Source organism: Gobius niger, assembly GCF_951799975.1.
Source record: "Gobius niger genome assembly, chromosome: 7".
Taxonomy (NCBI): Eukaryota; Metazoa; Chordata; class Actinopteri; order Gobiiformes; family Gobiidae; genus Gobius; species Gobius niger.
The window spans coordinates 24346871-24360950 of record NC_136858.1 but is presented as its reverse complement, the minus strand read 5'-3'; the positions used below and the strand labels follow the sequence as shown (position 1 = coordinate 24360950).

The 14080-nt window shown below is 39.7% G+C and overlaps 1 protein-coding gene across 1 annotated transcript in view; it reads right to left on the bottom strand.

Annotated features, from left to right (window-relative positions):
* LOC306965605 (uncharacterized protein) overlaps positions 1-14080 on the bottom strand; it is a 111256-nt gene that overhangs the window by 24134 nt on the left and 73042 nt on the right. Inside the window, exons 17-31 of the mRNA XM_079560119.1 lie at positions 9202-9240; positions 8916-8960; positions 8431-8466; positions 7527-7571; positions 6785-6838; positions 6075-6128; positions 5299-5361; positions 3668-3709; positions 2937-3014; positions 2535-2570; positions 2340-2393; positions 2132-2185; positions 1494-1535; positions 867-968; positions 260-313 (exon numbers count right to left, since the gene is read on the bottom strand). Coding sequence (XP_079416245.1) covers positions 260-313; positions 867-968; positions 1494-1535; positions 2132-2185; positions 2340-2393; positions 2535-2570; positions 2937-3014; positions 3668-3709; positions 5299-5361; positions 6075-6128; positions 6785-6838; positions 7527-7571; positions 8431-8466; positions 8916-8960; positions 9202-9240 — 798 coding nt within the window. The remainder of the gene's footprint in view (positions 1-259; positions 314-866; positions 969-1493; positions 1536-2131; positions 2186-2339; positions 2394-2534; positions 2571-2936; positions 3015-3667; positions 3710-5298; positions 5362-6074; positions 6129-6784; positions 6839-7526; positions 7572-8430; positions 8467-8915; positions 8961-9201; positions 9241-14080) is intronic.

The following is a 14080-nucleotide window of genomic DNA, read 5'->3' as shown; positions in this document are numbered from 1 at the left end:
TCCGTCCAGCTCCTGCTGCACGTGACTGGCATTTTGGCTCTGGCAAAAAAATTCACAGCATTACTAAACTGTATCCATAGCAACTGCTTCGCTGCGAGCACATGAGCAGGTACAAAATAATAGGAGTTGCACAGCAGCTGGGTTTTGGCAATCACTCACAAAGACGTTTATGAAAACCTCTTGACACAAGCGCAATTTATCGCCTCCATCAACCTCTATAACCATAATAATGTTACATCCAATACTACAAACTGCTAACCTTTGGGCCTTCTTTCCCGGGGTTACCCATGGGACCCCGCACACCTGGATCCCCCTGTAAGAACAAAGAATTTTAATTAAATGAAGTCGGTAAAAACAAAAACACCCACAAAGTGTTTTGAACTTGGAATTTTGTGACATTAATAAAGGTAAATTCATTAACATGTTCTCGCTGTTTTGTTTTTTGCTTTATAACACAAAAGACTGTTTGTTCATCAAAAATATATAGACCTGTTCTTTCCCAATCCATCTAAATAATCTGTTATTCTCTGCTGTGTTTTTTATGTGAGCAGCTGTTCTATCTTTGCCTACTTTAATCATGTTTCATCTTTCATCACCTTGATTTTCAATGGTAAATTTATTTTACAAAACTTGAAGTGTGGAAGGATAAACTAAAAATGTCCTTAATATTTCATCTGTTTATTCACATTATGGCTGTTTTATTTGATTATTATAAGCTTTTCAACATAATAGGTATTCAGAACAATGTTGATGTGTTCAGAATAGCGCAAATAATTGAAGCAAAAAGAAAAGCTGCATTGAGACATGCACTGTCTTTGGGATTGCATTTTGATTTGGGATTTGGGATGCTGACGAGGTGACTTTACCTTCTCTCCCACCATGCCTTCCACCCCCGGTTCGCCCCTAGAGCCCTTCTCTCCCTTCTGCCCGGGCAGCCCTGGAATCTTGGCGCACACACTGCAGGCGTTCTGTACTCCGCACGGGGACAAGCAGGGAAGGGAACAGTGACATACAGATGATTTCATTAAGTTCAGCTTCAGCATTGCATTTTTGCCTTTTATTAAGTCACTTCTCCTGGGTGGAGGACAACCGACATAAAGTGTTCTGTAAATGTCTGCAGAACCGAAACAATGTGAATCCACCATGAGCACCTCTCATGTGGGTGAGGCTTGAACTTTGTCAAACTCATTGACTGTGACATTTAGGTGAGAATCTTAAATATCATTGTCCCTGATCCAGTCCAGATAATGTAGGCACTGCAGCTTCCAGGAGAGAGCTCGGCATTAAAACTCATACCGTGACAGATTTTTGGACACCTTTAACAAGTCTCGGCTGCAGAATTCCAAAATTAACTGTTACAAATGAAGTGCCATTTTCTTTACCATTAGGATCACTGCTCAAGTGGATATAAACTGCCAGAAAAAAGATGATTAAATGATTTATGCCTCATGTGGAAAATCAATGTGTGAAAGCATAATAATGTCAAAAGTTACCTTTAATAAAGCACTCATGTCTCCGACGATAGGCAAGGCAGTCTTTGAAAATGAAGTGGGAAAATGCAAATTAGCATGGTAGTAAATACATAATACAAACATGAAGTTGGGTATGTTGCACCAAATTTACCATTTGAACATTGTGTTGTATGACAATGACAAATAAAGCATCTTCAACATAAATTGCCTATATTACATTTCTGACCCTAAATCTGATATGTAAAGCAAAGAAAGTTGTGTGATAAAATAAAAAAATTAAAAAATGTAAATCACTCCTTCTTATTCACTTTTGCATGTGTTACTTGCTTTGCCCATGAGCAAACGCTTGGTAAATTACCCCCTGAATATCTGTCGTGTACAGTGGCTGAAACTCACTGCTGCTAAAACTGTATGAAACGTTGCTCTTGCTAAAGTCTTGGATGAGACCAAAAGAAATAAAAAACATGAGCTAACAATGGGGTGCTGACAATTCTTTATAAACAGCAATGTTTTTTTCTTTAAGTACTGGTTACTGCACAGCAGGATCAGTGGGAAATTTACACAACAAGCTGCACTTTGTTTGAATATCAACCAAAGCATGTATTCTCATGGCAGAGCAGTGAAGCCAAACGGCAACAAGACAATGAAATCTGACTTACTCGTTCACCTGGTGGTCCAGCGGGGCCTGGTGAGCCTGGTCTACCAGGTATGCCCTGTAATTGGGACAAAGAAAAGTGTTAGTCATTCCCCATGGCACCACACACAGTCCTGCCCACAGAGATCTCAGCTGGTGGCACTGAGCCTGTTTCATAAACAGCGAATAACTCAGTGCATGGCCATTTAACAGCGGCTGTTGTTCTGACTCACCTCTCGTCCAGGAGCTCCAGGGGGGCCCAATGCACCTGGGGGGCCGCGGGAGCCCTAATGAAAACAGAAACTCTGATCATGAGTAAACTGGCCTTGAAGAAAAAAATTATAACTAAAGAGTGAATGATTTACAACAGCAGCTAGGTATGCATCGGTAAACTCTTCGAAAATGTGTTTGTGTGTTCAATGCCTCACCTGCATTCCTGGCTTTCCAGAGGGTCCCATAGGGCCCTAAAACACATCATACATCTTGTTAACACCGTCTGCCCTGCAGCGCCATGATCCAATAAAGGAATTGTGTTAGACACCTTTTGCTCTATTGATTGTCTGTCTCCAAGTATCCTGTCTCTCAGAAATGAAAGCAGACTCACCAACAATCACCTCTCCTCAAAACAGCCCAGCACACCTGATGTAACCTAAGTGCACACCTTACTGTAATGACTGCCATTTTTTCTGACTCTATTTTATCAACCCTGGTCTGATAATCAAAGAGAATGCTTTTCTTTTAATAACTTAAGTGAAGATTTCACAGGAGCTCATAGTTTGAAGTTAATAATGAATGTGGGAGGCAGACGATCGATACATCATAAAACTGACCACTGGGCCTTGAACTCCTTCTCCAGGTTCGCCTTTCTCCCCGTGGTCTCCTGGCAGTCCCGGGACCCCTCTCTCGCCCTGATAAAGACACAAATGAGGCATCAGCGGGAGGACACTCAGACTGAAGCCACAGTTCTGATGGGGACTGCGCTGTGCAATCATTATTCTGGCTCCACAAGAACTCATTTTACCTCTGTGCATAGTCTTTAGAGGCTTTAGGAAACGGAAGTTCTGCTATGGATGAGGGTGCTGCTATTGATGTGCTGAGAATGTATCAAGTTCTTAAAATCGAAAGTATTCTAAACAGAGCAAGTGTTTTCTAAGAACTGGTGTCTTTGATACCAAGTCTATCTGCCAAACAGCTGATGCTCAGTAGATAGTGATCAGCAGTCACAATCTACTTTTTTAAGTGAGGGTTTTGTTATGCTATTTGAAATTGAAGTCTAAAATTTCAAGTAAAACAGTTATGAACTCTTCATGCTTCTATCACCTCATATTAGCAAAAAATAAATGATGTAATCATAAAGCAGTAACTTTAAATTAAAAAGGTACAAGTGGTTGACAATAAAACATTTGAGTAAGATGTTGAACTAACATAGATCGTGGATACCTTATAGTATATTCTTTGTGTAGTGACGTAGAAGTGTTGCCAACAAGACATAGGCCTACAGGTACTTGTAAGTATTTCTGCTAAATGCATGAATGTTGTGTGTACCCGAGTATGACTGTACCTTTGGGCCTCGAGAGCCTCTGGTAAGTGGCAAGCCATCAGCCTGAAAAACAAGACAAAATGTTCAACAAATGTCCATGTTTTGTAGGTTATTACTAGTAATCACAAGGAATCCACATATGTTTTGTTTACAGTCTTTGTTGTGTGTAGTAATAAGTGCAGAATTGTAAGAGGCAGTAGTTTAATAATGTTTAATAGGTTCTGTGCACAATGGCTGAGTGACAATGACACACCACAGACAAAAGTCTGTGACAGGATCTGAAGCTACAGGAAGCATTACTTACAGTAGAGTTTGGAGAGGCATTGATTTCCGCGGTCAGCATGTTAATGCTCGACACTGCACAATGCAAATGCATTTCCCACAGACTCTAACAAAGCAGTTCAAAGATATGGAGAAAAGTGCAAATCACAAAATGATGAAAGGTGATGAAATGGAGTGAACCCATGTCAAGCTTTAGATCGTGTATTGTATGTACGTCTGTATTTCTGCACATTTTTTGAATGGTACATTGTCAAAGGAAGTATCTGCTAGTTCATTCCCAATGATTCATGGAGCAGTGTAAAAGAGTAGCATGCAAAGACCTCTTGCGGCATATAATGGTCCCCCAATAGAGTAGTGCAAGCCAAATGTTCGTAAATGCTGGTGTGCCCACCTGTCCTGCTGTGCTGGGTAACCTCCCGCACAGGTTCATGGACAGACATGATCAAACTGTCAACAGCATCATAGCTTCATTGACCAAACCTGGACAGAGCTCACTGTGATATTTTTTCTATTTTATGGACTCACTGGCATTTGAGCCTATATAGAAAAGCAAGTTAATTATGTTTTTGTGTTTACTGTTATGTTTAAATGCACCGTCTGTTGTGTCTGAAATAAAATATTGAATGAATGAACTATTGAATGAAGTGACATTATCTCTTGAGCAGAGTGAGACATAAACGTCGCTGAGACCATCTGCAGCACTCTGTTTTTTATCCCGCCATATGTGAATGAAGTCCTCTGTGATATTGAAGTCATGTTTCCATTTACTCAACAAGCGTCACATCTTTGTTTAGCCTCTGCTCGGTTTAACACAAGAGATCCTCCAAGCCCTTATGTACAATGTAGTGTGACCCTTAATCAGTCAATTTCCTATTTCCAAATATTCAAGCACCTTTCAAGGTCTAGACGGTGCATAAGTAAGTCAGCTGGCTGGGCTTATTGCCTCTGATGATTGTTTCTATATGTACGAACAACAAACACAATTTCTCAAAGCTGAAGAGTGATTGAAGAGAGGCAGTCAACCACAGCCCACGGCCCTGTGAGTTGAGCCTGTGTGGAGAACAGTAATGATGGAGTCTATATGCAAAGCCATGTCCATAAAAGAAAGTGCTCGAGAAGCTATGCACCGCACAATGAGGGGATCCATGATTACCAAAACTGGGCTCTTCCTATGGCGGATTACTTAATAGCTTTGCATCTCCATAATGTCACATGAGCCACACAGCTGGACAACCCTTGGGCTTCAGTAAAGTGCCGCATCAGCCAATGATCTGTGCTGTCAATGTGTTGGTATTTCACACGGCTGCCTAGTACATTTGTGCCCAGTGTACTGACAAAGTGCTTCTCTAAATGTTTAATCTAGTACCCACCATAAAGCCACCTCCAGGCTCTCCCTTTGGTCCAGGAAGTCCCACCTTTTCATCACAGTCCCCCTGAAACGAAAGGCAGGTTTAAATTCACATGTAATACAGATTTGTTTGGCCTTGCTTGGATTACATATGCTTAGTTGCTTTCTTATTTATGTATTTACTTTACACGATGTGGAAACATAAATATTACAGTGTGCACTAAATCAGTGGTTCTCAACAGGTGCAGCATCAGGATCCACTTCCAACCTTTGAAGACAAGCCATGACCCAAATACAAATATCCATTTAAACATAAAATGAATACATATGGTGTAATGTCAAAATACAGTATTTTTCCTCAGTTCTATTGTTTTGGGCATTGGTTAATAGAGAAAAACAATTTATACGATATTAGGGAAGGTCAGTCAAAATGTACTACAACTTAGTATTGCAAAATAATTGTTTAAGCTATAGCAAGCCATTTGAAATACATACAGTAGATGTACACACACAGATGCACCTCCCCCCCAAGAGAGGGGGAGGTTGCTGCTCGTTCACACGTCGCCATAACGCACCAAGATTGGATTTTGAACCACTAAAAAAGATTTTACTTGGCATTATTGTTGAGAGGCATTTGTTTTTTTTAGAGTCGAGTGGGGCACCACTGAGCTTGTCTTGCTCATTGTTTGAATTTGGAATGATGTCTTCCCTAGTCAAGTAGTGTGTTGAACGTGTGATAAAAGATCATAGGATTGCATTTCTCTTTGAGGTGAGGGGAGGATTTTGAAGTTTACCCACCTTCTCTCCTTTCAGGCCATCTCTCCCCAGCGCCCCAGCCTCCCCTGGCGAGCCCTGTAAATAGTGAAGAAAAGAGACACATCTATCATCGGGCCTTCATCGCCTGCACACATACATCTCGTCCTCCTCCTCACTGCTTCAGCGGGCCGCCATGCTCCAGCATCATTTCCCTTAGCCAGGATTTATGAAATGCCCTCTTTCCCCTCCCTGCGTTTGAATAAAGACAGATGCTCATTACAGAAGCAGGTGTGGGGAACAGATTGGGCCGCTGCCAGTATCAAACCAGCGCCTTAGATTTGCCACTTTCCACTAATTAATTCTTAAATTTGATTACTGATCGACTGTGTAAAATGGTGGACATCTCTTGCTACCATCTATCTGTTCATGTTTTATTTTAGATACTGGAGTGGCCACAGTCATATGATCGTCCGTTGATAGATTGTGATTAGTACATGTAAACAGAGAAAACCAAAGCACTATTTTGTTTTGTGTTGATTTTGCCCACATCTACTGTAAAAACGGCCCTGTCTGTATGAATAAATATGCTTTGGTGATTTGAGGCATTAGATATATTCTCAAGAAGTGTTCGGAGAATTTTGGCCACTTCTTCATAATTGTGACTGTGCTGGGGGAGGAAATATAGGTAATAGAGGGGAAAAAAAGGGCTCAAAGTTGGGCTCGATATCAAGAGCCAGTGCCTGTATACTTACAGGCTCACCAGGGAGTCCAGGCAGTCCAGTGGGTCCAGGCAGGCCCTGTCTCCCCTGGCCAAACGCAAAGGAAAACCAATTATTTCTGCCTGTTTTTCTGTTTTTGTGTGACACTAGTGTCTGGCACCTTTTGCCAACTATTCAATATAGGTACTTTTGCTTTCCGAGCACTTTCTAAATGCAGCATTAAAAGGTCTCCCAAGCTGCTACTTTTATAAATTATATTCTATTTGCATTAGAGCACATTATGACAAGCAACTTCACACATTTATGTTGTCGGTTTAAAGTAGAGTACTTTGTTGTTGCATCCACATCGCTCCCCTTTCGGCTCATTACTGTCTTTGTATACACGGATCAAGCCAGCCTTGCTTATATTGCCATGGAAACTGGGGCCATACAGCAGCAAAACAACAGAGAATAAAGTGCTAAAAGGTATCTATGTGTCCTCCTGCTCTCACCACTGGCCTTAACCAGATGGTGATTAAAAGGCTGCTCCACCAAACATTGCATGATATGCTGTTATATTTAGCTTTTTATTTGTATTTAATGCACTTTTTATAATTGCAAGTAGCAAACTTACAGCACCAAAATTGCTATATTTTAATCTACAGAATCAGTGGTTCCCAATCCTGGAGGAAAAGGTAATAAAAATGGAGCAAATGAAATGAAGAGGATTGGAAAATAAGCTCAATGTTGGGAACCACGTATCTAGATGTATCCAATTTATGAAAGTATGACTTACTTCAAGACCTGGATTTCCATTCAAGCCTGGAAGTCCTGGAGCCCCCTGATAAATGATTAAAGAGTTAGTCATATTAAACCGATATATGTAAATATATTTACATTTTCAAACAAACACACAAGCCAGAACATAATCAATCGTACAGGTGAACTTTCCTCGCAGAGTGTGTCTGGGACCGCTGGTAAAGAAGTGACATATTTTATAATGCCGTTTGAGTTTGTAAGAGCACAGAGCTGCTCCATTGGAGGAACTTAACATGTCTCTCTGTGGCACTGTGTCACAGAAGGAAACAATGTGCATCACCGAGTTTAAGGAACGTCATCTGCCCCTCAAGAAACCAAACCAAAACCATGAAAAACAAAGCGGTGCCTTTGAAGAAATATTCCTCCAAAGCCACAGTATTGCAGGTCATTGCCAGATACAATGGTGATAAGTCCACATTTATTTTACATTTCACAAAGAGAGGTGAGAGACCTTATGTGCATGAACATAGTTGTGTGAAAGACTACAAAAAGGAATATTTAATCTTCCAGTAGTTATTGTACTGCCCAGGTTGCACTAGACGGGTCAAAATAGAGAAAATGACCATCTTTGAAATGTTTGGAGTCCGATGCCAAGGAAATGCCTGTTATCACTCAATGTCAAACAAAAATCACCCTTTAGAGATTTCATTTACTATTTAAGTATAAACTTGAACTGAACTTTGGCTGAGTAGCTGTACAGGTGAATCCCCATCAATTCAACACATGACATCTATTGAATGGTAATAGCACGGTGCTCTTGACTCCGTGGTTAAAGCTACATTCAGATCAGTTCAGTACATACATCTATTGAGTGGTAGTAGCGAACGCACTGTGCTCTGGACTCTGGTTAAAGTTACATTGCAAGACTTTCGACAAGTTACCTTAAATCCTGGAGGTCCTTGGGCTCCCATCCCTCCCTGTAGAAATAAAAGAAATACTATGACAACTGTTGTTCCTTAACAAAAACTTCACAAGGCGATAGCATGCTAAGCTGTTCCACTTGGGTTAAAGTTTTCTTTAAAAAAAAAAAAATCCTCCAGGACCTTCTTGAAGCTCCGACAAGATTTGAAGGTTAGGAACACCGAGATTTTCTTTCCCTCGTTCACGGCGTTGTTTTAGACAAAAGGCAAGATCAGATTTTTGGGAAACTTGTACCTTTGAGATTTAGTATTTTGTTGATGTGTCACTATGAGAGCTTCAGCATGTGGGCTGAGCTGTTGTCTGTTACCTAAATCTCGCTGCATAGTGTGCTTTGGCAGAAATTTGATAACCAATGGGAAAATGTGTCAAACTCAGGTCGACTTTGTTGCTTAAATGAAATAAAAACAAACACATTTTCAAGAACAAATGGTTTAACAGCACGTACCTGATCACCCTTTTCTCCTCTCAGACTTGGCTCCTTCACGTCATCCTTTGATACATAAAATAAACAAGTGTCTCAACAACAATCTTTAAATATTGAATCAGACACAGACAAATCTAGGGCTATGTGATCCTTAGTTTAGTTTAGCAGTTCTCCTTTCAGTCTGCTTCTGACTATCCCCTGTGAAATTAACATTTTTTTTAAAGCAATAATTACAAATTTAATCACAATACCAATACAATACGATAACAATTGCAGTAAATTTTGTTTTTGCCCATGTGTTACTTACTGTTCCAGCGAGCTGTCTTAATCCATGCGCTGTCAACACCTAAAAGACAAACCTTATATTGGTAACAAGTATATAGATAATGAGTGAAGATGGGGAAAACAAAGCATACTGTAACTGTCAGTAAGGATAATGAGCAGTTGCTAGTGTGAGCCAAGAGAAGACATGATCGTCGTACATTGTTTGCTGGATATATTATGAAACTAAGTGTTGTGGAAACCTTGCATAATAGAGTGTCTATAATTATCGGAGCATATTAAGCCTATATGTTCTCGGGCTCTTACTGTTGATGGTAAGCACATGTTTCACCCCTGTATGCAATTAGGAGCTCCTCAGTCTTTGGCAGTTTTTGCAACATGATAAATGATGAGCACGCAAATGGAAAGAAACCGTACTTGGGTTTGTTGTCCTATTGAAAAAAAAAAGTCATGTGTGTATTACATATTTACAAACAAATTAAGCAAGTGACATAAAAAGAAAATAATTGAAAATACAAACTTCAGGTGGCTTATTTTTTACTTTAATAATTGTATTGTTAAAGGGAGATTTCAGGATTTTTGACATAGGGCCTCATTTCCTTGTTAGCCAGAGTGTTGTTGATTTCTGGGGATATATATATATTTTTTTAATTCATGCAGTCCTTATATTTGAGGAGTGGTGGTAGTGCTAGGCTACTAGTAGTTACTTATAACACCAGACTACCAATATAAATGTCTGTGTTGACTGAATAATTTTTGAAGTATAACCATTTTGCATTTAAAATAACTTATATTTGAGCAGCATCAGCTTCCTGGTTGTAAGTTACACAGCTGCGCAGTGATCTGCTCAGTTACCAGATCTACAGTAGTTTGTCTACCTGCGGCCGGCATTACTACACGTGGAATTCACAAAGGAGCTTTCCACAAATCAGATATGGCAACGTTTGGAGAACTACCCCATGATTTTGAAGAGGACTAGCCGAGCACCACTAAACTCTTCAAATATAAGGACTGCATGAATTAAAACATATATATATAGATATAGATATATCCAGAAATCCAGGATAACTCGGAAATGAGGCCCTATGTCTCAAATCCTGAAATATAACTTTAATTATCTAAAAGGCTGCAAAAAATTCCTTAAATAATTAAATATTGGTTTTCAAATGTAAAAGAAGAAAAAAAAAAACATCCAGTAAAATGATCATGAAGCAATAATAGGGAAGAACTTTGCAAATTTCCCATACATTGCAACATCTTTTCATCTTTACTATTAATGAGCTGCCAAATGTCTACATTTATTGGAGTTCAAGCTCATTGGTGTAACACAGAACAGCACAGCAATGAACCGATCATAGCAAGTGTTCTGTGTTTAAAAGACAAAATGTCATTTAAAATAGAATACTGACATGAAGAGCTTAAACAGAGGTCTGAAACAGTGGCTGAAGTCAAGTCAGAGCTGCACACATGGTAACATTACATGAAATGTATACTAATGATGTGCATTGTTAACCTTTTTAAATATTGTACTGTGTGTAGCCTGCTACGGACAAGTGTTGCAAATTAGCAGTTTTGCTATAACACTAAAAACAATGAATCTGGTTTGTCCAATGCTGTTGTTATGTCCATATCAAATAAACAAATAATAATAACACTATGTGGAGAACTACTCCAGTGGTGCTTGGGCTGGGCAGGGCGATGCTCTCCCTCAGAGCAGGTTTGTGTGTCAGTGTGAGTTTGTATGCTCTCCTTGTGCTATTCCATGGAGGTTTGCATTATCTGTGTATTATTTACCCATTCAAAAACAACATAGCGAATATGGTTGTACGACAGGTTAACAACCAGGCTAACAAGATGAAATCTAACATATTATTGCAAAGTCACTGCATGAACAATAATTTTCAAAATTTTAACTATACGGTATGAAATGCCAGGCAAGGCAAGGCAAGTTTATTTGTAGAGCACAATTCATACACAAGGCAATTCAAAGTGCTTCACAGTTGAAAACAAATAGAATCAATAAAAACATCAACATAAAATTAATCAATTACAGTAAAAGGCGAGAGTGCAGATAAAATACTTTCAGTCATATGCATTGGTAAAAAGAACTGTTTTCAGCCTGGATTTGAACATTGTCAGAGTTGAGGCTTGTCTCACATCCTCGTGAAGACTGTTCCAGATTTTAGCTGCATGAAACTGAAACGCAGCCTCACCGTGTTTATTATTGACTCTGGGAACCACCAGGAGGCCCCTCCCTGAAGTTCTCAGGCCTCGAGATGGTTCATACGGCTGTAACATGTCAGAGATGTACTTTGGAGCTAAACCATGAAAAGACTTGTAGACAAGCAGAGCTGTTTTAAAGTCTATTCTCTGAGTGACAGGAAGCCAGTGCAGAGACCGGAGCACTGGACTAATATGGTCGTATTTCCTGGTTCTTGTCAGGACTCGAGCAGCAGCGTTCTGGATGTACTGTAGCTGTCTGATAGCTCGTTTAGAGAGGCCAGTGAGCAGGCCATTACAGTAGTCTAACCTGCTGGAGACAAATGCATGGATAAGTCTCTCTAAGTCTGGTTTTGACACTATTCCTCTGATCTTAGCAATGTTTTTCAGATGGTAAAAAGCTGCTGATGTTATTGCTTTGATGTGGCTGTTTAAGTTCAGGTCTGAGTCCATGATTACTCCTAGATTTCTAACCTGATTTTTTGGTTTTAGAGAGAGAGACTCAATGCATGGTATATTACAGCAACGCAGTACATGTGTTCCAATTAGCAAAAAGGCTTAAGCTCCAGGGGATAAATGTGTATCCTGCATTTTTAAGCTAACATATAATTTACTGTTTAAGTCTGAAAAGGGTTTGGTACTCTCGGCTATATGGAGTATGTTTTTATCCGTAGTGTTTTTCTTATTCGTTCCTTTGTGCATATCATACTTTCTCTCCTTGGCTGCTTTAACAGGGCTCATGGGACTTTTATGGTGTACATGTTTAGACCCATAAATATCTCTTGGCATTAAGTGTTTTCCTTCCAAAACAAAACATATATTCACACACTCCAACAACCCCTGCAACAGGCTGACATTGTCTTATATCGCAACTTGACAAGGGATTCCCAGGAATCTCTCTCCAGTATGGCCGCATTCATTTCCTCGGGAAAGGTTGGTAAAACAGTCTTAGCATTGAATTGTAAAATGCACTCTGACGGCTATAAATTTGTGTTGACCGTCTTGGAGAGAAAAGGGCTATTTCGCAGTTTGAAAGGCATCAGACGGCGCAATGGCCATGCACCGCTCCTCCCTGTCACTAATAAACACAAGAAGCTTTATGAAGGGGGGGTAATGATGTGAGGCCTGGCTTCTGCTGTGTAAGGGAAATCGATGCCTAACTGCCAAAATTATCTGCCACGGGGAAAGCACAGACAGAGACTGGCACTAAATATTTAAGCAGTCTCATCCATCAAACGACTAAATGTTTTGCTGGAGATTGTTAGTGCTACAGCATGCATGCATCTTCACTACGCTGCATTGAGTGAATATGTAGATTTTGATGTAGGACTCCGAAAAAGTTAGGCCAAGGCACGCAAGACAAATAAGAGATAAATCAACAAACTTGGAAAGCTTCGATATCCCTTTCGCTACTTGGGGGCGGAGCGACAAGTGCTAATCCAGTCATATTATAGACGCAAGGTTGGTGGTTTGTTCCCAACGTCGATTAGTGCATACTGCCATTGTGCCCTTTAGCACATTTTCTCCAGTTTGGCTTTACCGGAATCTAAAAGCTTCTTGAAAAAAAGAGCAACAAAAATGAAACGACACCAGGGGTGAAAATGCAACAAAAGAGTGACAAAAACATGACCAAAAATGTGCCGAAAAAGTGACAAAAATGTGTGACGAAAACACATGAGAGCAAGGGAAAAGGGACAAAAACTTGACGATATAGTGACTAAATGCATCAAAAAAGCCTCAAAAGAGCAATAGAAAAGTGACAAATAAGTGATGACAAAAATGTGTGTCGAAAACACAACAAAAAAAGCAACAAAAGAGTGAAAGAAAAGTGTGGCAAAAAATGTTGCAAAAACACAAGAAAAAAGCATGTAAAAAAGTGACAACAAGAAAAAGATCCTATTAGATGAGTTTGTAGGTCTTAGCTTTCAAATGAGGGTTGTAACCTCTGGAGAAAACATGTCACCTGCCTTGCTAGAACTGTCCAATACATCACCAAATATCTTTATCGGAATGAAGCCACAATATGTTGCAAAAGTCACTTCTTCCGGTCTTATTGAGCCATTTATTGCAGCCTAAAACAAAAAGCTTTTGGTTTGATATGATTGGAAACCACTGTCTTAAAATGCTGACGTAACATCGCAATAATATAAGACACTTTACATTTTTCCTCATATTGTGCAGCCCTATATTTTGCCAATATATATGAGTGAATATTGGTGGTCGGAGAGGCTGCTTGGGACAGATTGGCTGCCAAAAAATGGAGAGTGGATGAATGATGCAATGTAAATCGCTTCTGTTTATCCGTAAAGGCACTCTTTATGTGTAAGGTAATATTATAATTTCTTGCTAAATTTCAACTGCGTGGGGCTGCAATAAAAACGTAGCTTTTTATTGAAATGTCATAATAATTTTCATAAAATGTGCTCTATCGTGGGAATAAACGCTCCCTATTCCCTAAGCAATTTTCTATCCATTTGGAAACTGGTAACAAAACAGACAAGCCCACCTGCTTGAGGCGATTTTGTGTTGATTGACATGTGTTCAACGTTCTAATTAACTTGTCTGATTCCCAACTTGTCATCCCTTTGAATAAGCCGCTAACAAGAATTAGATTAGGACGGAAAGCCATCGAAGTGTTTCCAAGCTTGCGTCTTAAACCTTCAGAGTCTAAATAGGCAGCGGAG